We start from the raw sequence: 16,015 nt of genomic DNA, 5'->3' as shown, positions 1-16,015 counted from the left end.
GTACAGCAAGGCACCGCACACAGGATGTATCTCTGTACGACTTAATGAAAGACAGGAAATCAGATTAATCGGTGCATAAGTCCAGACGTACTGCATGTTTTTCTTCAATCAGGAAAGTAATAGCAACTTCCGATACAAACACAGACGCTGACTGTAAGTGTATGTGAATAGCAGAGTTTAGAGGGGTGTTTTTGAGAATAGAAAGCACAGCAATAACCATCCTGGGGTCAGCAGGAAGCTTTGCTCCACCTGGAACTGAAAGCCTCCTTATGAGATCGGCTGAAAGGCCTGAACCTTCTGACCTGAACGATGACTAAAGACGGCGTGTTTCTGAGAAGTACCGAGGAGCCGGAGCATTGAGTGCATGGTGGACTATTTTGAGACATAAAAACATTTTATTGATGAGGTTATTCCCCCCCCAGACAATCCTGCCATAATGCAGGAGTCGTGTTTAAAGCCTTGTTGGACTGCTTTGACATGGTTGCGTTTGTGTATTCACACCAGAAACTCTCTTATGGCTGTAATTCAGCTTAAAAAACGTCCACAAATATCTTACTAAATAGTTGAGCCTTTAGCCTATCCGTTTCTAAATTGTAATAAATAAATACAGAGATTATATTACTCAAGTCATTAGTTGTTTGCTTAGCTGTGCGAAACACATCAGAACTTTAATTTTAAAAAGATTTTAAAAAGCCATACAGCTGAAGATAGTCTGGTACAAATCAGCCCCTTGCTCTACTCTTCACTTCGTACATTTAGTCTGGAACCTTGGCTATTGAGAAATGATGGCTTCCTGGAGGAGTGGACTGTTTTGAGGTTTTAAATTTTACCCAATTGCTAAAGTGATGAATGTAATATGTAAGTTTGACGCTGTGAAGCTTACCGGAAATTGTGTCCGCTGTAAGCAACGGTCCTCCACAGTGAAAACAGTCAGGGCGAAGCTGAACGAGGCGGATGTTAATGTGAATTCAATATTTGGAAGCGCGGTCAAAACGGACTCCGTGCACTTCTTCTTCTTGAGTTCTATTGGCAGTTGGGCGCCACCTACTGGCAGTGAGCATGCCTGAAAACGTCTTAATTTATATAAGTATTATCACATTCTGTCAATCAACTTTATTGATTGACATAGCCTAAAAATGTGAAACTTTTACTATCTGAATTTGCTTCGTTTACTTCCTCTGCTGACATTGCTAAAACTACAGGCGGACTACAATTCTAAAAGAGCGCAGAAAGAGCAACTGTCATTGTTCACAAATTCTCCTTCTGTTCGCTGATTGGCCCAGTTGAAATTCTTTTGGAGGAAATTAAGTAAATGGGAGAAAGCCCAGACTTTCTGTAAAGCGAGATTAGAGTCGCCCAGAATAATGTAGGAAGGCAAGCTAACTGTATCTAACTAAAGATACCTTTAGCAGCCTAATTAGTGACTTAGTTGTACTTCTTTGGTCATATTTCTCAATACCATACAATATAGAGAAGCTGTAGAATTAGTTTTTATCTCCTGTCAATGTTTATCTTTGGCATTACCAAAATTCTGCAGAAAACTAGGAGTATGGCAGGTGCTAGGATAGTTTAGTAGTAGGCTTTTTCTCAATAACATTAGACCGTTGATATATAATGACGACAGTGCCATGTCAGTAGTTAGAAAGGTCTTAAATGCAGAACAAAGCTGTGGCTAACTAGTGAAATGTGTTCAAGTCAGTACCTTACAGGTTGAGAAGGCAGGAGATGAACCATGGAGTCAGATGGGCAGCGTGACGGAAGGATCCAAAAGACAGTGAAAAATTCAGAAACTCAAATAGTGAGGAAGAGACAAAGCAAATCACCAGAACTAATCAGAGGCAAATGTGAAGAATCAGGTAATGGAGAAACAGCAGTGAAGGGGAGGCAAACGATAAACTAAAGCAAAGCCTTGTAAACAATGGAAGAGAAATAAATACAAAAGTACAAGAGGCAGAATACCAGAATAAAAGAGGAAACTAAATATAAAGGAATTACCAGACACGGCAAGATCTAACAGACCTGTAAAGCAATAATAAAGGATAAAAACACAAATGAAAACAAAACACCCCAGGGTTGTGACAGACAATCTGAATGTAGCAAGAAAAAGAAATGTGACGTCTGAGGCAAAAAATGTAATATAGAGCTTGCGAATTAGATCTCTACAACACTGCTTCTAAATATATCTGTGTCCAGAAACTGAGATAACACTCTCTGGAAAGCTTTTGTTTAGTCTAATCTTATTATCATATTCTCTGTTTTTAGAGGATAAGAGGTGTGAACGCAGCAATAGCCATGTCTACCCCTGAAACCCGAGAAGTACCTGTCACTACACACACACACAAAGCCTAACACACCCATATTACAGGCCTTGCTGCTCTCACCTTAGCTCAGGTCCACGTTGCCGAATCACATTCCAGGAGACAAAAACGTGTTTTTCTGTGTTTACAGCGGCGATGCCCAAAATAGAGGGAAGCCTGCTGCAGAGGAAAAGCGACGCCGATTAGCTGTAACTGCAGAGGATTCAGTGGGAAATGTCAGATCTGCCTCTGAGGCGTAAAAGGTTGCGTATTTATGAAGTTTTGAAGAAATGTCTGTTGTCTGCAGAACCAGCATTGACCAGAAATGCAGTTATTCTCAAATTTACTCTACATTTTTTCTGTTGGTAACAAAAAGAAAACACTTGAACTGGAAAGAAAAATTAAAACTGGAAAAGAAATTTCAAAAACTACTTTTCAGATTGAAGGGTGTTGTTTGTTTGTTTGTTTTTTTCCACTTCTGAAACCTTTTTTCAATTTCAAATCTTTTTTTTTTTTTCTTCTGACCAAACTTTATGGCCCCGATTTAGCTCCATAATTTTCTATCAGAAACAAACTTCTCGATCGAACGAAAACCATTTTTGATGTAAAATCTGCAACCGGTGTGAGAATAAATCGGGACTTAACTAGATGATGTTTTTAAAAAAAATAATCACATGAGACATTTCTAACAATGAAGATACATGGGGCGGCGTCCGAGACGGGACAAAGAAGAGCAAATTGCGGCTGTTCTGAAAACACGGGTGGAGAACGGGCAGACTGATTTGGTCACACACTCTGTTCACAAACTCAGTTCATCTGCAAATAACTGCAACGTCTCCATTTGCGTTGTTTTTCCCCAACTGCCGTTTGACTCAAAAAAAAAAAACAATCCCAGTGTAACAAACGGCTTTATCTCATGCAAAAGAGGAACTGCGCCTTTCACGCAAACAGAGGGAGGTCAGGGATTGGCTGGAGAACAGGTGTCCCTGCTGCTGCCTGGCCTACAGCTGACATTGGGGGTGGTTGTGCGACGAGGAAGTCGAGTCATCTCAGCTGCCTGGCTGCTGTTATTGTTGGCTCACCTGTGTGTGTGTGTGTGTGTGTGTGTGTGGGTGTGTGTGCACAGGTGACGGGACAGATAAGGAGCACGGTGCAGACAGCCTGTCTGCATGGAGCAGTCTTCAGCGTACAGCCACAGCATACTGATACTGATAAGGCGGAGGACGTTTATTATGTGTGAGTGTGTGGACAACAGGAAGGCGGCACAATTGGACCTCCGCTTGACAGAGACGAAAACTCGGATTAAATATGTTCCCTGCTTCCTGAATCTCGCGTTTGGCTATTTGCAGAACCGGAGGAAAGTATTGAATTTAAAAGAGCAAAACAAAACACAACATAGAGCCCTGGAGAGTTTATATATCATTTGTGATAACTATGTCTGTGATAGAGTATCACAAAGTAGCGCTAACAGTTGAAACCAGATATTTGTGCATACAGTGTTAATCTAACCACGGAACCTTTTTTTTTCCTCGAGGATTCCTCGTAAGGAAAGTGTTTCACCGCGGACACTAGCTGCATTTCCGCTAATGTTAAAAACAAAAAACAAAACAAAACAAAACAAAAAAACCACAACACAATTTCGCAATTGTGGCGTTTCCGTTAAATAACAAACGCAATAAAATCAAATCACTTTGTTCACGTTTTAATTCATCGAAAACATGCCGCGCCATCATCCTCCTACCACTTCCTGTCATCTTCTTCGTCTTTTCCGCCAGCAGAAACATCTGGTTGTTGATCATGTGACAGTAGAAAGCGTTTCCATTGCAGTTTTTCCAAAATACATGAATTTTGATAGGGCTGGAAAATAAATAAACACTTCATCTAGCGCAAAAAAGTAATTGAAAAACATGAAGGTTTTTGTTTTCCTTTTAGCAAATATATTTTTGAAATTCCAATTTGAGCAATTTTATGGTCTGGTCGCACCTTCGGAAAAAATGCTAAGGAGGCAATGCTGGAAGAAAATCTGGTAGAAATTGCATATTGTTGCAAACAATGAGATTCCAAACAATAAGGCAAGTTCAACCATCATCAAGATGAGTCAAACTTGTATTACACTAAAAACATGGAGCCGTCAACAACTTACGCTGGAGAGGGAGTTTTAGATTTTCTAGATTTGTAAGCCCCGGTAGCGGATGTGACTTCCTCGTCGCTTTGAATTACAAACGTTTTTTTCAGCTGCAGCAGAGGCCAAGGTGACATTTCTGCTTCTGACGCTCGCGCTCTGCTCTGATCTCTGAGTGAGGCTGAGCCAGCTGACCAGCACTGACTCTGCAGGGTGGTTGGCCAATAAGTGCTGCTCAGTGTGTGTGTGTGTGTGTGTGTGCGTGAGCGCGCGTGTGCATGTGTGGTGAGGCCACGTTGGTAGTTAAGAGTGGAAGGTGGTCCAGCAATAAAGCCAGCAAGCAAAGATGGGGTCAAAGGGCACGGAAGTGGAGGGGGAGCCAAATCTACTGACGATGCGAACTTTTAACACACACAGACAGAGAGAAGTAGTGAACTGCTGCTTGAAATACATCTATACTGCTCCAGTTCACTGCCCAGTAGCTTTGTATTTAAGTTTAGATCTTTATAGTTTTCTTTAAACTCAGTGTTTTTTGTTTTGTTTTTTGTTTTTTTACAAAAAAGTGCTTATGTATACATAATTGTGAACCAAAGACAGAATCAGAACTTCTGAAGAAGACCAACTCAGGCACAAGTTGCGTTTCCATTGACCGTAGAATTGCGCAATTTGACATTTTGAAAAGAAATTTGCTTCATGGAAAGACGGCAATTTAAAACGGAGGACTGGAAGTTAGAACTAGCTCCTGTAGGAATGTCGGTGGTCCAAAACGCAGTCTTTGAGAAAGCACAGATGCAACCGGCTCATTTTGATAACAAAAACATCACCACACATTGCGTCTGAATCACAAAGTCTACCAGCTACTTTTTTTTCTTGCGTGGCTTTGCTGAAACACGCACTCACACAACCATTGAGTGAACTCAAACAATGAGGATCTGCACACCAGCTTGTCGTGCTTCTTGTTATCATTTCTTTGCCATTTGGGTCATTTAAATAGAAAACATAAAGCAGAGTTTATGGACTGCTGAGCAGATGGCTAAGTGTTCCAGGAGTTCAAAATGCTAACGTCACAATTTACTGGCAGATTGTGGCTGATTGTAAGAGACATAACGTCCGAGTACAAGTTCTAAGGTATGACGTCATTCTGCTCTGCAAATTCGGCAGCTTCAAAATACAAGTTGTAAAAAGAGATATAAAGCGAGAGGGAGAGAGTGAGAGGGAGTCTTGGTAGAATTCAGGAATACAGTAGACACAGAAGGCACAAACAAGTTGGCTTCAGTTCTGAGACACAGCCTGAGCAAAAGCACCACAAAGCAATCCAACACTATCTCCCACCTACACAGCAGGCAGAAGACAAAACAGCGAGTGTGTGAACAATCTGTTCCCTGTTCTGGGTTTTGATGAGCTGTTTCACCGTCTGACGGAGCCTATTGAGTTGCACCGACGCCAAATGTCCCACGAATAATGGGCTTTTCTTTGCCTACCTGTTATCTCTTTGAAGAACCAAACAATCTGAGCAGGAGGCGGCCTCCAGGTGTCGGAGGGATCTGTGACTGGACATGGAAGTGAAATGATGCAATCTGAAACAGTGATCACCAAGCTTGATTTAGCTTTTTTTTTTTTTTTTTCAGTTCTGCTTAACAAATCTCCCCCTGTAATTACAACAGGGCATCTGTTATGATTTGCTTAATTTTTGGATAGTAAACATCTGAACAGCAAATTTCAAGTCTTGCCAATGATTGCCAACTAGATGGATTTGACTGGACCATTCCAACACATAAAGATGGTTTTGGGGAAATTGCGATTTTACAGAAGAGATGTGGATTCAACACACAACAATTTTTCATGTACTGTGTAACAGACTATCCATCCTACTGCTTCCGGTTGTCTTTTTCAACATTTTCATCAGTAGTAACTTCCAGCTGTTGATCACGTGACTCGTGTGATGGGGAGATAAATGTCTCCATTGCGGTTTTGCAAAATACATCTATTTCGATATGACTGAAAAACAACTTTATCCCAGTGCAAAAACTTTTGAATTTCTTCTAAATTAGGACATTTATTTTCGTCATTTCAATTTGTGCTACTTTGCGGTTAATGGGAACGCAGCTAGTGTAACCTTTGAGCAGCCAACCTGCAGGAAGTCTTTTCTTTGGAGCCTCTGCCATTGGTCAGCACAGCATCTTCCCTGTAATTGCTAAAGAAAGGCATCACCATAGCATGATGCCACTTTCCTCCAAATGTCACAGTGGAAATGTGGAAAGATTGGTTTCATCCAATCAGGACATTTTCTTCTTTGTCTGCTATGTCTTCTACATACCACAAAGTGTGAAAAGTACCAACATAGATTTAGTAGGCAGGTAGGTTTGACGTTGGGTACTGTAGTCTTCACTGGAGTGGTTTAAGATGTATGAATCCTTGCACAAGGCACGTACAAAGTTGGGGGGTTTTTTGTAAGTCGGTTGAAGTTTTGTGTCAAACCAGCCGCAGTTGAGCTACAACAGGAGGCTCTGTGTGTCTGGATAGGACGCTCTTCCTAAATCACTTGCAGCCACTTGCGCCTGCTGTCACGAGTTCACACAACTTTGTCCCGATCACAGACAGCCGCCGACGGTGAGAAATTGGTTAGCGGTCAGCCGGCACTCCGAGACCCAGCAAAGACTTCTTAAGTGATGTTTGAAGAGCAGCTGCAGCGGCTCGTTCAAAGAGGTCTGTCAACAGCAGCAGGGACTCTTAACTTAAACTGTCTTCCTGTTGATCTTACCTCCACACCGGAAGACGATCTCTACAGAAAGCTACCGCTGAAAAAGTTAAACGTCTGTACTTTAAGCACCTGTACAAAGTATACAGGCAGAAAAAAAGCTAACTCTTTGCTTACTTGAGGCTCCCTATATAAACTCATTCCTATCCAATAAAGTTTGTTTTGTATGCATCTGTTTAATCTCTTTCTCTGTCGACGTCAAACTGGGCTTTTTGTCGCTAGAGAACTGTTTGTAGACAGTTAACTTTGCTGTCAATATGTAAAACTCCACTTTAAAAAAACTAACTCAGCTTTGCCTGAGATTTCTCTTCAAAATACTCCTCAAGAGTCCATCAAAGACATTATTCTTTCGTAGTAAATCTCAGAGAGGACGCACTCCCCCCCCCCAGAGATTGTAGAGGAAAGCAACGTGGCAAACAAGCTAGCAATGTACTAGCTTCAGAATGTCACGTTAGCATGCTAGCTCGTTCGTCTTAAGGTGAAATTTCTTCAAAGTTTATCTGGACGAAATGTAAAGGTGTTCAAAAGTATATTCGTGAGTCAGTGTTGAATATTATTTCAATAACGTGGAGGAAAAAAATAATTGGCCTGGCTTAATGGAGAAAATGCAAGTTTAAGGACTTTTCCAAGGCGTAGTAGCAAAGGGTTATGAATCCAGTTGCATTTTTTTTTTTTACATTACTTGGAAAGCTAACGTAACACTACATATCACGAAACCTGCGTGACAAATACTGTTCACACTCATTACCGATGATTACGTTGGTTCTTGTGTTTTCAAGAACCAACAGCTGCGTAATGGATACGTCCAGCAGCTGAAAGTGAAATCCAGATTTTCATTTTGAGCAACATTACGCTGATGCAGCACAAATCCCTCCACGGATCAGCGAAGGTGCCGTCACACAAGCCCACTTTAATTGAATTAACTGGGGTTTTAGACAACAGAGTGGCCGAAGCCACGTGCGACGTTCACGTTACACACTGGCAGTTTGTGTAAGCGGCAGCAACTGGCAGTGAAATCCAACTCTCTGTGTGGCGGCTACATTTAGACCAGGAAACACGGGGTGAGCGGTTCAGCGGCTGTAAAGGATTGAAAGGCTGGAGACTGACTGAGTGGGAGCCACTTAAACAGGTCATTACCGTGACCCCACTGAGCCACAGGGTCCTGCCATTCATCTGCTGCTGCGGGAGAAAAACAGAAACCACACAAGACGCTGGGCGGGTTTAGTCTTCTTTTTTTTTGTTTTGTTTGTTTTTTTAATGGAATGTATCTTCTCGAGGTATGAAAATAAATCTCAGTGGAAATAAGAAATTGGACAGTGGTTCCTAACAGTGCGGAATGATGAAGACGGGAAGGCATGTCGGGGAAGCATCGTGCCGGCCGCGTCAGATAAAGGGCACGGCTCTGGCCCTGCGTGGAAGATGACAGCAACACAGAGGCATGTGCTGGATTAACTGCGGTACGCTGGTGAGCGGTGGGAGACCCGCCCAGGAAAGAGGAAACATCATGAGCCACAGTGAGACAAAATACGTCCTGGTGGAACACAAGACATTTCTGAAGCCTCTGATTGACATGTGGCACTGACTGTTGCTCTGCACCGCTACCTTTATATGTATTAATATGTTTACTTCCTCATAAAAACTCTCCCATGCCTTCAATCTGTTTAGCACAGAAGTGATTTTCTTTCCAAACATAAAAAAACTGAGCTGTAACAGAGACTAAATTGGATAGGTGTGTCCTTCTTTTTGCAATTACTAAAATGTAAAATTCTTTTTTGATGGTTGCTGTTCTGTGATTCGAGTCATACAAAAGCCATCTGGATCTAATTATAAGTAATGGATAAGGATTAGCTGTCCCTCTTCAGTAAATTGCTACAAATCAGCATGAGACAACTTGAAACAGAGACGGTGTAAAGAGGTTAAATGATTGAGATCAGAAAAACTTTTTCCTCTTGTGACCATCAAAAAGCAATATTATAGAATGACTTTATCATCACGTATTTTGATGTCGTTATTTAGGATCTTGTCACACCAGGAGTGCTATCAATCAGAGTTAGCACACCAATTTAAGGAATTGTCAAATTCGGCTGGCCAGGCAGCATTTTTACTTTATTTTAAAAGGATTCTACAAATGCATTCCAGTTTTGTGTTCAAAACCAAGTGAGATTTGCCCATTGCTGTGTTTGTTGTTGAGGCTAATAGCATTGCTAAGCAGTAAATTACAATCCAAGCTCATAGCTTTTAGCATAGTATTTGGCCAAATAACCAATAGCAACGCTGTCTAAAAAGGATTGTTTGACAATCTGTATTGTCACACACAGTTTGACAATCTGTATTGTCACACACAGTTTGACAATCTGTATTGTCACACACAGTTTGACAATCTGTATTGTCACACACAGTTTGACAATCTGTATTGTCACACACAGTTTGACAATCTGTATTGTCACACACAGTTTGACAATCTGTATTGTCACACACAGTTTGACAATCTGTATTGTCACACTGTTTACGGACAGCTATTGGTAAGCTAACAAATCAAACAGCTACGAAGCTACATTAGCTGGCTACGCAGCTACTTTCTGCCACAAAGAAAAACAAAAAGTGTACAAATAGCAAACCTTGCTCAATTGCCAATTCTTACTCTATTGTGTATTCACACGCCACTATTTTGTTGTTTTACTCTTCTGTTTCGTACCTTTTCACACTTGCATTTGAACAATCCTTTTTTAAATAACTATTATGAAATAGCCAAGAACAAGACAACATTTCAGAAGTGCAACATTTTGGACCTGAGCTAATTGGAAAGCTCTGATTTACCAAGTCAAAATTCCAACTTCAGCATACAAACCAAACGCATCACAAGCAAACAAAGCGAATCACTCAGATGCTAACTTATTTCAATAAATTCCTGGTTTCTGTAGCCAAGAGAAAGAGCTTTGGCTAAATCTTGTAATCAGAGGCACAACAAGCCTCATGACAAGACAACCATTTTGTTGATTGTGACGATTCTGGTGTGGTTCTGATCAGTCGAGATCTAACTAAGTTTAGTGTGGTGTTACGTTTCCACTAAGATTTAATCCAAGAATTGAAATGGTCTCTGAAGCAGCTCAGTTTTTGAAATAGTCACCTTAAACCTATTGTCCATGGTTAAAAAGCCAGAGTACAACCATCACTTATGAACATAGCAACAGCTTTCCCTTCAATTTACAAATGTAGCAAAATAAAATTGCGGAAAGCAATCAAAGCACACAATGGAAACACTAAAATACACCGTTGAAATCAAGCATATAAACCCAACCGTTAATCCACAGCATGATCATTTTCTCGTTCTGTACATGTTTAGTGAAGTGAGAGGAAACACTGCGCAACAAGAGAAATGTATCAAATGAGTCTTTGGCTCTGTTAGAAAATAAAACCAGAAGCATTGACACGTCTTATCCATAACGAGCTGGTTCAACTAACATACAGCATCCACCCTAGGGAACGTTGAGAGAACGTTCCCTAAAAGCTACAGGAAGGACTGGCGTGTCACCGGGCCAGCCTTTCCTCATCATCGTCTCTTGAAAGTTTCAGGCTTCGTAACCTTTAGGGAACGTCACCAAACGTTCCCTCGAGGCTCCAGTTTGTTAGATAGTCCACGTCGACCAAATGCCTACCTCCAGTGACTCTCACACTTGACATTCAGACAACTCTTTTTTTATATATATATATAAAAAAATATATACAGGTATAATAAATAGGGGATGAAACCCATTGCACGGTAGAATACAGATGTTTTCTCACATGCTTTTAGTCCATCAGTCTTTTGTGAAGCAAGTCTCTGTACTGAAAAGAGGAGTGGGGGGCTGGTGTGTGGAGACCACATCATGATTTGGGGTGTGGGGTGTTCAGTTCTCCTGGAGAATGGAGCTTGGTGAAGCAGCAGCAGGGGGAGATGAAGCCTGGGTTCATTGTCTTCCTCGGCCGAGTGTCAGATTCACCTGCGGATAAGAATCAATTAGACTGACTGTGGTTTACAGAGAGAGGCAGAGGAAAGGTAAAACCCCACTCTGGGCACAACAATAGAACCGCTTTTGCAGTTATAGAGCAAAGGTAAGCGTAATTACAAAATCCATAGACCTATTTCCCATAGATTAAACTGCTGATCTCACTAAAGCAGTGCAGGCAAAGGCTATTGTGAAACTACAAAACCTATTGTCAATACTTGTGTCTGATATTGTTTTCTACATAAAAAAACAAACACCTAGAGTTTCCTCAACTCTAGGTGGTTTTAGAGAGGAGTCACACCTCATCAGGAGGGTTGCTATCTCCAGCAGAGGTCATGCCCATGGGTCACCAGGGAAACAACGACAATCATCCCTAGCCATGTGTCTCATAGGAATGTGAAGATTTTACACCTTTTCTGCATTAAATATCCAAAATTAATTGAAATATTGTGCCCATCTGATTAGCTTCTAGCTGGCATTCCACCACACTTAGTGCTTATTCATGTTTATAAAAATAAAAATAAAAATAGAGCGACGTCATCTGTCAAGAGGTAAGGAAACTAATACTGATTATAACACTGTGAAGCTTTTCTTCAAAAACTCTAAACTATCAGTTTAAAGACTTTGTGCATTAGCATTTCTAGTCAGTGAGAATTGGCGCCCCCTTGTGGTGCGTGCAGTTTTTAAGAAGTATGAGTTACATTTAACAGCTGTAGTTTCAAAAGGATACATATTTAGACTAGTTGGACTTCAACTGAATTTATTAACTTTATGAATTCTTTTAAAACACATTTTGAGATTTTTAAAACATTATGTTTCTGATAAGAATTTTTTTTTCTTGTCTGAATCAGCACTTTTGCTTTCCGTTTAGTGAAAAACATTCACTAAGCAGAGTACTTTGAACTGTCCAAAAGCTCTTTAGCTCCAACAGACTCACAACTTGTTTTGTTGTCAATTGTATTTTATGGAGAACAACAAAAAATGTATCAACATCGGAAAAATAATTTTAAAGTGATGTCATTGGAGTCATCTAAAAACAGATCTACAAGGTGCTGCTGCACTAGCTGCTGGGGGCTTGTATCCAATCCAACCCAGGCCCCCCTCTAACTTTGGGTCGGCCCTGTCTGAAAAACAAAATTGAGCAGATGTGGCACTTGAATATACTTCCTGTCACCGGTTTTAAAAAAAAAATCATTTCAAATTGTGTTAGAAGCTCACAAATCAGCTGCTGCCACAGAAAAGCCACGTGTGTGGAAATCTGAGTGGAGCAGCGAGAGCTGCACTACATCATGGTGCAAATTTGGAAGTTATTCTACGCAGCAACACCTCAGGAGCTTCCGCGTTTTAAATTACCAACTTGGCCTACTGCCCTTTCATTTCTAAGCCGTTTCAATAAATATCTTTTAGACTTTATGATTTTTAACAATTATTAAATTGAGTCAAAAAGTCTTTATTGTAATTTATAGTATGGCATGCTTTTCTTTTTGTTTTTCATCCTTTATTCTCCCCCGGTCTTTTTCCCATTGTCTTACCGCTGAAGGCGCGCCGGTGTGTGCGGGGCTCCCCGCGGGTCACGCCACGCTCGGGGAGCTCCGGACGGTCTTCTGCCCGGGCATCTGCACGACGAGCAGCTGCTGCTTCTGCCGGGTCGACTTGACGGCTAGGATCGCCTGCCGGTTCTTGTACTGGACCATCTGCAAGGTGATCTCCGCGTTCCAGCCCTCGTCCTGCGGGCACCTGAAGTCGATCTCCTTCCCCTCAGTCATGACAACGGTGAAGTAGACGTACTTGCCTTTCCGCTCCACGCAGTCCACCGTCTTCATGTTGGCGAAGTGAAGCTCCTTGACTTTCCCCGTGTCCCCGCCGCCGCCGCCGTGCTGCTGCTGCGGGTGATCGTGCTGCTTGGGCGGCAGCAGCAGCACGCCGTCCTCGGTCAAGACGCAGTGCTTCTTCTTCCAAAGCTGCAGCAGCCCGTCGCTCCGCTTCTCCAGCAGACCCTCCTTGTACACCTTCCTCCCGTTTTCCAGCATGCTCGGCCGACCGCTGCGGACCTCCAGCCTGATGGACGCTCGGACGCTGCTTGATCGATGGCGTTCTATCCCGGAGACGCTGCGGGCACGGGATGCAGCTGTGGCTGCTGGATGTGGAAGAAGCGCCTGACTAGCAGTCTGCCTGCCGGTCACTGTTTGTGTAGCGGCTTTTGGGGGCGGGAGGGGTCTGGAGAAGTGCACCGCCCCCCTGAGTAGAGTGAAACCCCCCGACACCGTGGAAGTCCGGTCATTAAGACTCCCCTTTATACTACACAGCGAGACCTCCATCTTCACTCCCCTGAGATTTTTCTCTTTTCTTTTTTTGCTTGCCTTTTTAAAGTTTGCAGAAGAAAATCTACTTTACTACAAATTTGAATCCTTGAGGCTGCTTTTACATCCATCCATTACCAACTAGTTCTAATCTACATTACTTCCACGATGTCATATTTATTATCACTGCTGCGGTTCGCCTTTTCTTACTGTATATTTCTTGGTTGATGAGTTTGTGGTCATATTTCATTTCCAGTGCAAACCCCTTAAGAGTCCATGAAGTGCCATGTGTTTGAAATATAGCACCACAGCGCCCTCTGGCGGAATTTTGCGCGAAAAATAAAAACTCCACGAAAGCACAGGAACTTTCAAGATTTCTTAAGGTTACTTTTTATATAGTTACAGCGAAACGTGGAACGATGAAGGTCCGTACAACAGTACAAGAATAGAGTCGGTCTAAAAAGTTAATTTTGTGACAGAAAAAGTTTTAAATGTTTTTAATAAATGGCTTCCACTTTAGTTTAGATTTGTCATTTGCAAATATAAAATGTAAAAACTGTTCCAAAACTTTAGAGTTCATCATTATATGAATAAATTAGGATGGAGCCTTGAAGGACTCCACAATTGATTTAGAGCAACTTCGCTTAAAGATTAGTTTTTCTTTTACCATATTGGTACTGATCTTCCAGATAGCTTGGTTTACAGCTGTGCTTTACCTCCACATCTCTACTTTCTGTAGCAAATACTCCCACAGTAAACTTTATTCAAAGGTAAAGAAATATTACAACCATTAAGGTGAATCGATTAGTTCTAAAACCAAATTGATGACTTAAATGTTTTTCAGTGAATAAATGTAGTCTATTAAGAAATTTCTCTACCATTTTTGAAAATTGAAGATGCAAATAAACAGGTCTTTATCTGGGAAATAGGTGCCTGTCTGAACATTTTTCATTTATTTCAAGGTTCTCAAGAAAAAAAAAACCAAACAAGAAGATATGTTTAACCAATTTATTCAGGAACATACACGTACAGGTATTGAGTACATTAGTATTTTTGTAGCATAGCATTTCGCCTTGACAACAGCTGCTCAGGAGTGACGGTAAAGAGGCCCAGTCGCATCTTCTCTCAATGAATATGATGTGAATGCTCCCTGCAGAATAAGAGATACCCCCGGCTTTCCACAGAGGACACGGTAAGGTCCAACACAACAAACATCTGAAGACACCAGGAGGGTGGCAGGCTAGGATTCCTCTTCATAGTCCCTTCTTGGCTTTAAGTATTGCTCTGACATACTTTCTGTGGCATTCTTGGTAGGAGAAAATTTTTTAAAAAAGGAAGAAGGTGGAAGCAGGGATGGAGGAAGGTCATTGGCCAAAACGATGGCCATGTGATTTCCCCCCTTTCACAGTGAATTAAATAAATGTACAAAGGACTTCAACCGCTGGGCTTTAGTCTGGACAAGTTGGTGACACAAGAGGTCAGTGTGATAAACGGGGGATAGTATTAAGAGTAGGTGACTCCCGACACTTTTTGCTCATCCCTGTGCTACATCTGCCCAAAGATTTGATAAAGCTTCTGAAAATGTGCCTCTTTCAGTAGGAAAGGAAATGCACTTAAAAACCACAGAGCAACGACTTCTGCTCTCCAGAGCGTCGTTACCTGCCCATCGTCCCCTCTGGTCCTTTTAGACAGAGAGTGACAAAGTGCTGCTCACAAGGAATACTCTGCTAGCTGATGACGCGACACCACTGGCACACCACACACTAGAACAAAGTGCAATAGAATAGACGACAGCCACGCCACAGCGAGCCTAAGAAAAGCCTTATCACGAGGTTACGGGACAGGTTGCCAAGTCCTTACTCAACAGAAATCCCTGGAATGTTCGAGAGACTCAACCGGGCTTGTGCCGAGCCCTAGGAGCAAGGAGGTCGACACAAACAACGGGGGTTTGATCTATTTTAACAGTCCGTCCAGTTGAACAGCGGCAGACCAAGAGATTCGTCATTGAGCCAGTCTGCTTACTGGAATGTATCGAGAGGGAAAACCTTGAGGATGAGCCGCTTCTGGTAGGCAGACAACTTTGGCGTCTGTTTTGGGGAGAAAAGGTAAAAGTTGGGCAAACGGGAATGAACACCCAAGTTGCAGGTCTTGTGTTTGTTGTTGGCAATGCTACAGTGCTAGTTCAAGTGCGTTCAAGGCGTCATTAATAATAATAACAAACAAAACAAAAAAAACAACACCTGGGACAGCCAGAACCAACTAACCTGGACATTGGTGGGAAGGAAGGGACAACAATAGGAAGGGGTTGTTGGTGGTGTGAATTGATGCCTCTATGTTGCAGTCTAAACCACAGCTGTTGTCTAAGAGCAAACACATCCAAAAAACTTCACAAGAACCCAAACTAGTTTAGCGGTGAAGAAACAAGGTCATGCTGTTTGAGGGCGACATTTTCCCGTCGTCTAGCTATTGTACAGAGAAGGACGAGGAGGAAACAGGTCTAGTAAAATATCATGTATATTGAGCCAAACAGCTCGCAGTACATTACCACTGGT

General features: G+C 41.9%; 1 protein-coding gene across 1 annotated transcript; it reads right to left on the bottom strand.

Moving 5' to 3' along the window:
- Window positions 1–9,635: 9,635 nt before the first annotated feature.
- phlda1 (pleckstrin homology-like domain, family A, member 1) lies at window positions 9,636–15,008 on the bottom strand. The gene is made up of 2 exons (XM_044108807.1): window positions 12,696–15,008; window positions 9,636–11,157 (listed from the first exon to the last, which is right to left on the bottom strand). Exon 1 carries the CDS (start codon window positions 13,479–13,481, stop codon window positions 12,735–12,737), a length of 747 nt encoding a protein of 248 aa, XP_043964742.1. The 5' UTR covers window positions 13,482–15,008; the 3' UTR covers window positions 9,636–11,157; window positions 12,696–12,734.
- Between the last annotated feature and the right edge of the window lie 1,007 nt (window positions 15,009–16,015).

The sequence above is a fragment of the Gambusia affinis genome, linkage group LG23 (assembly GCF_019740435.1).
Source record: "Gambusia affinis linkage group LG23, SWU_Gaff_1.0, whole genome shotgun sequence".
NCBI lineage: Eukaryota > Metazoa > Chordata > Actinopteri > Cyprinodontiformes > Poeciliidae > Gambusia > Gambusia affinis.
Note: the sequence above shows the minus strand (reverse complement) of the source record. Positions and strands in the feature narration are given on the sequence as shown.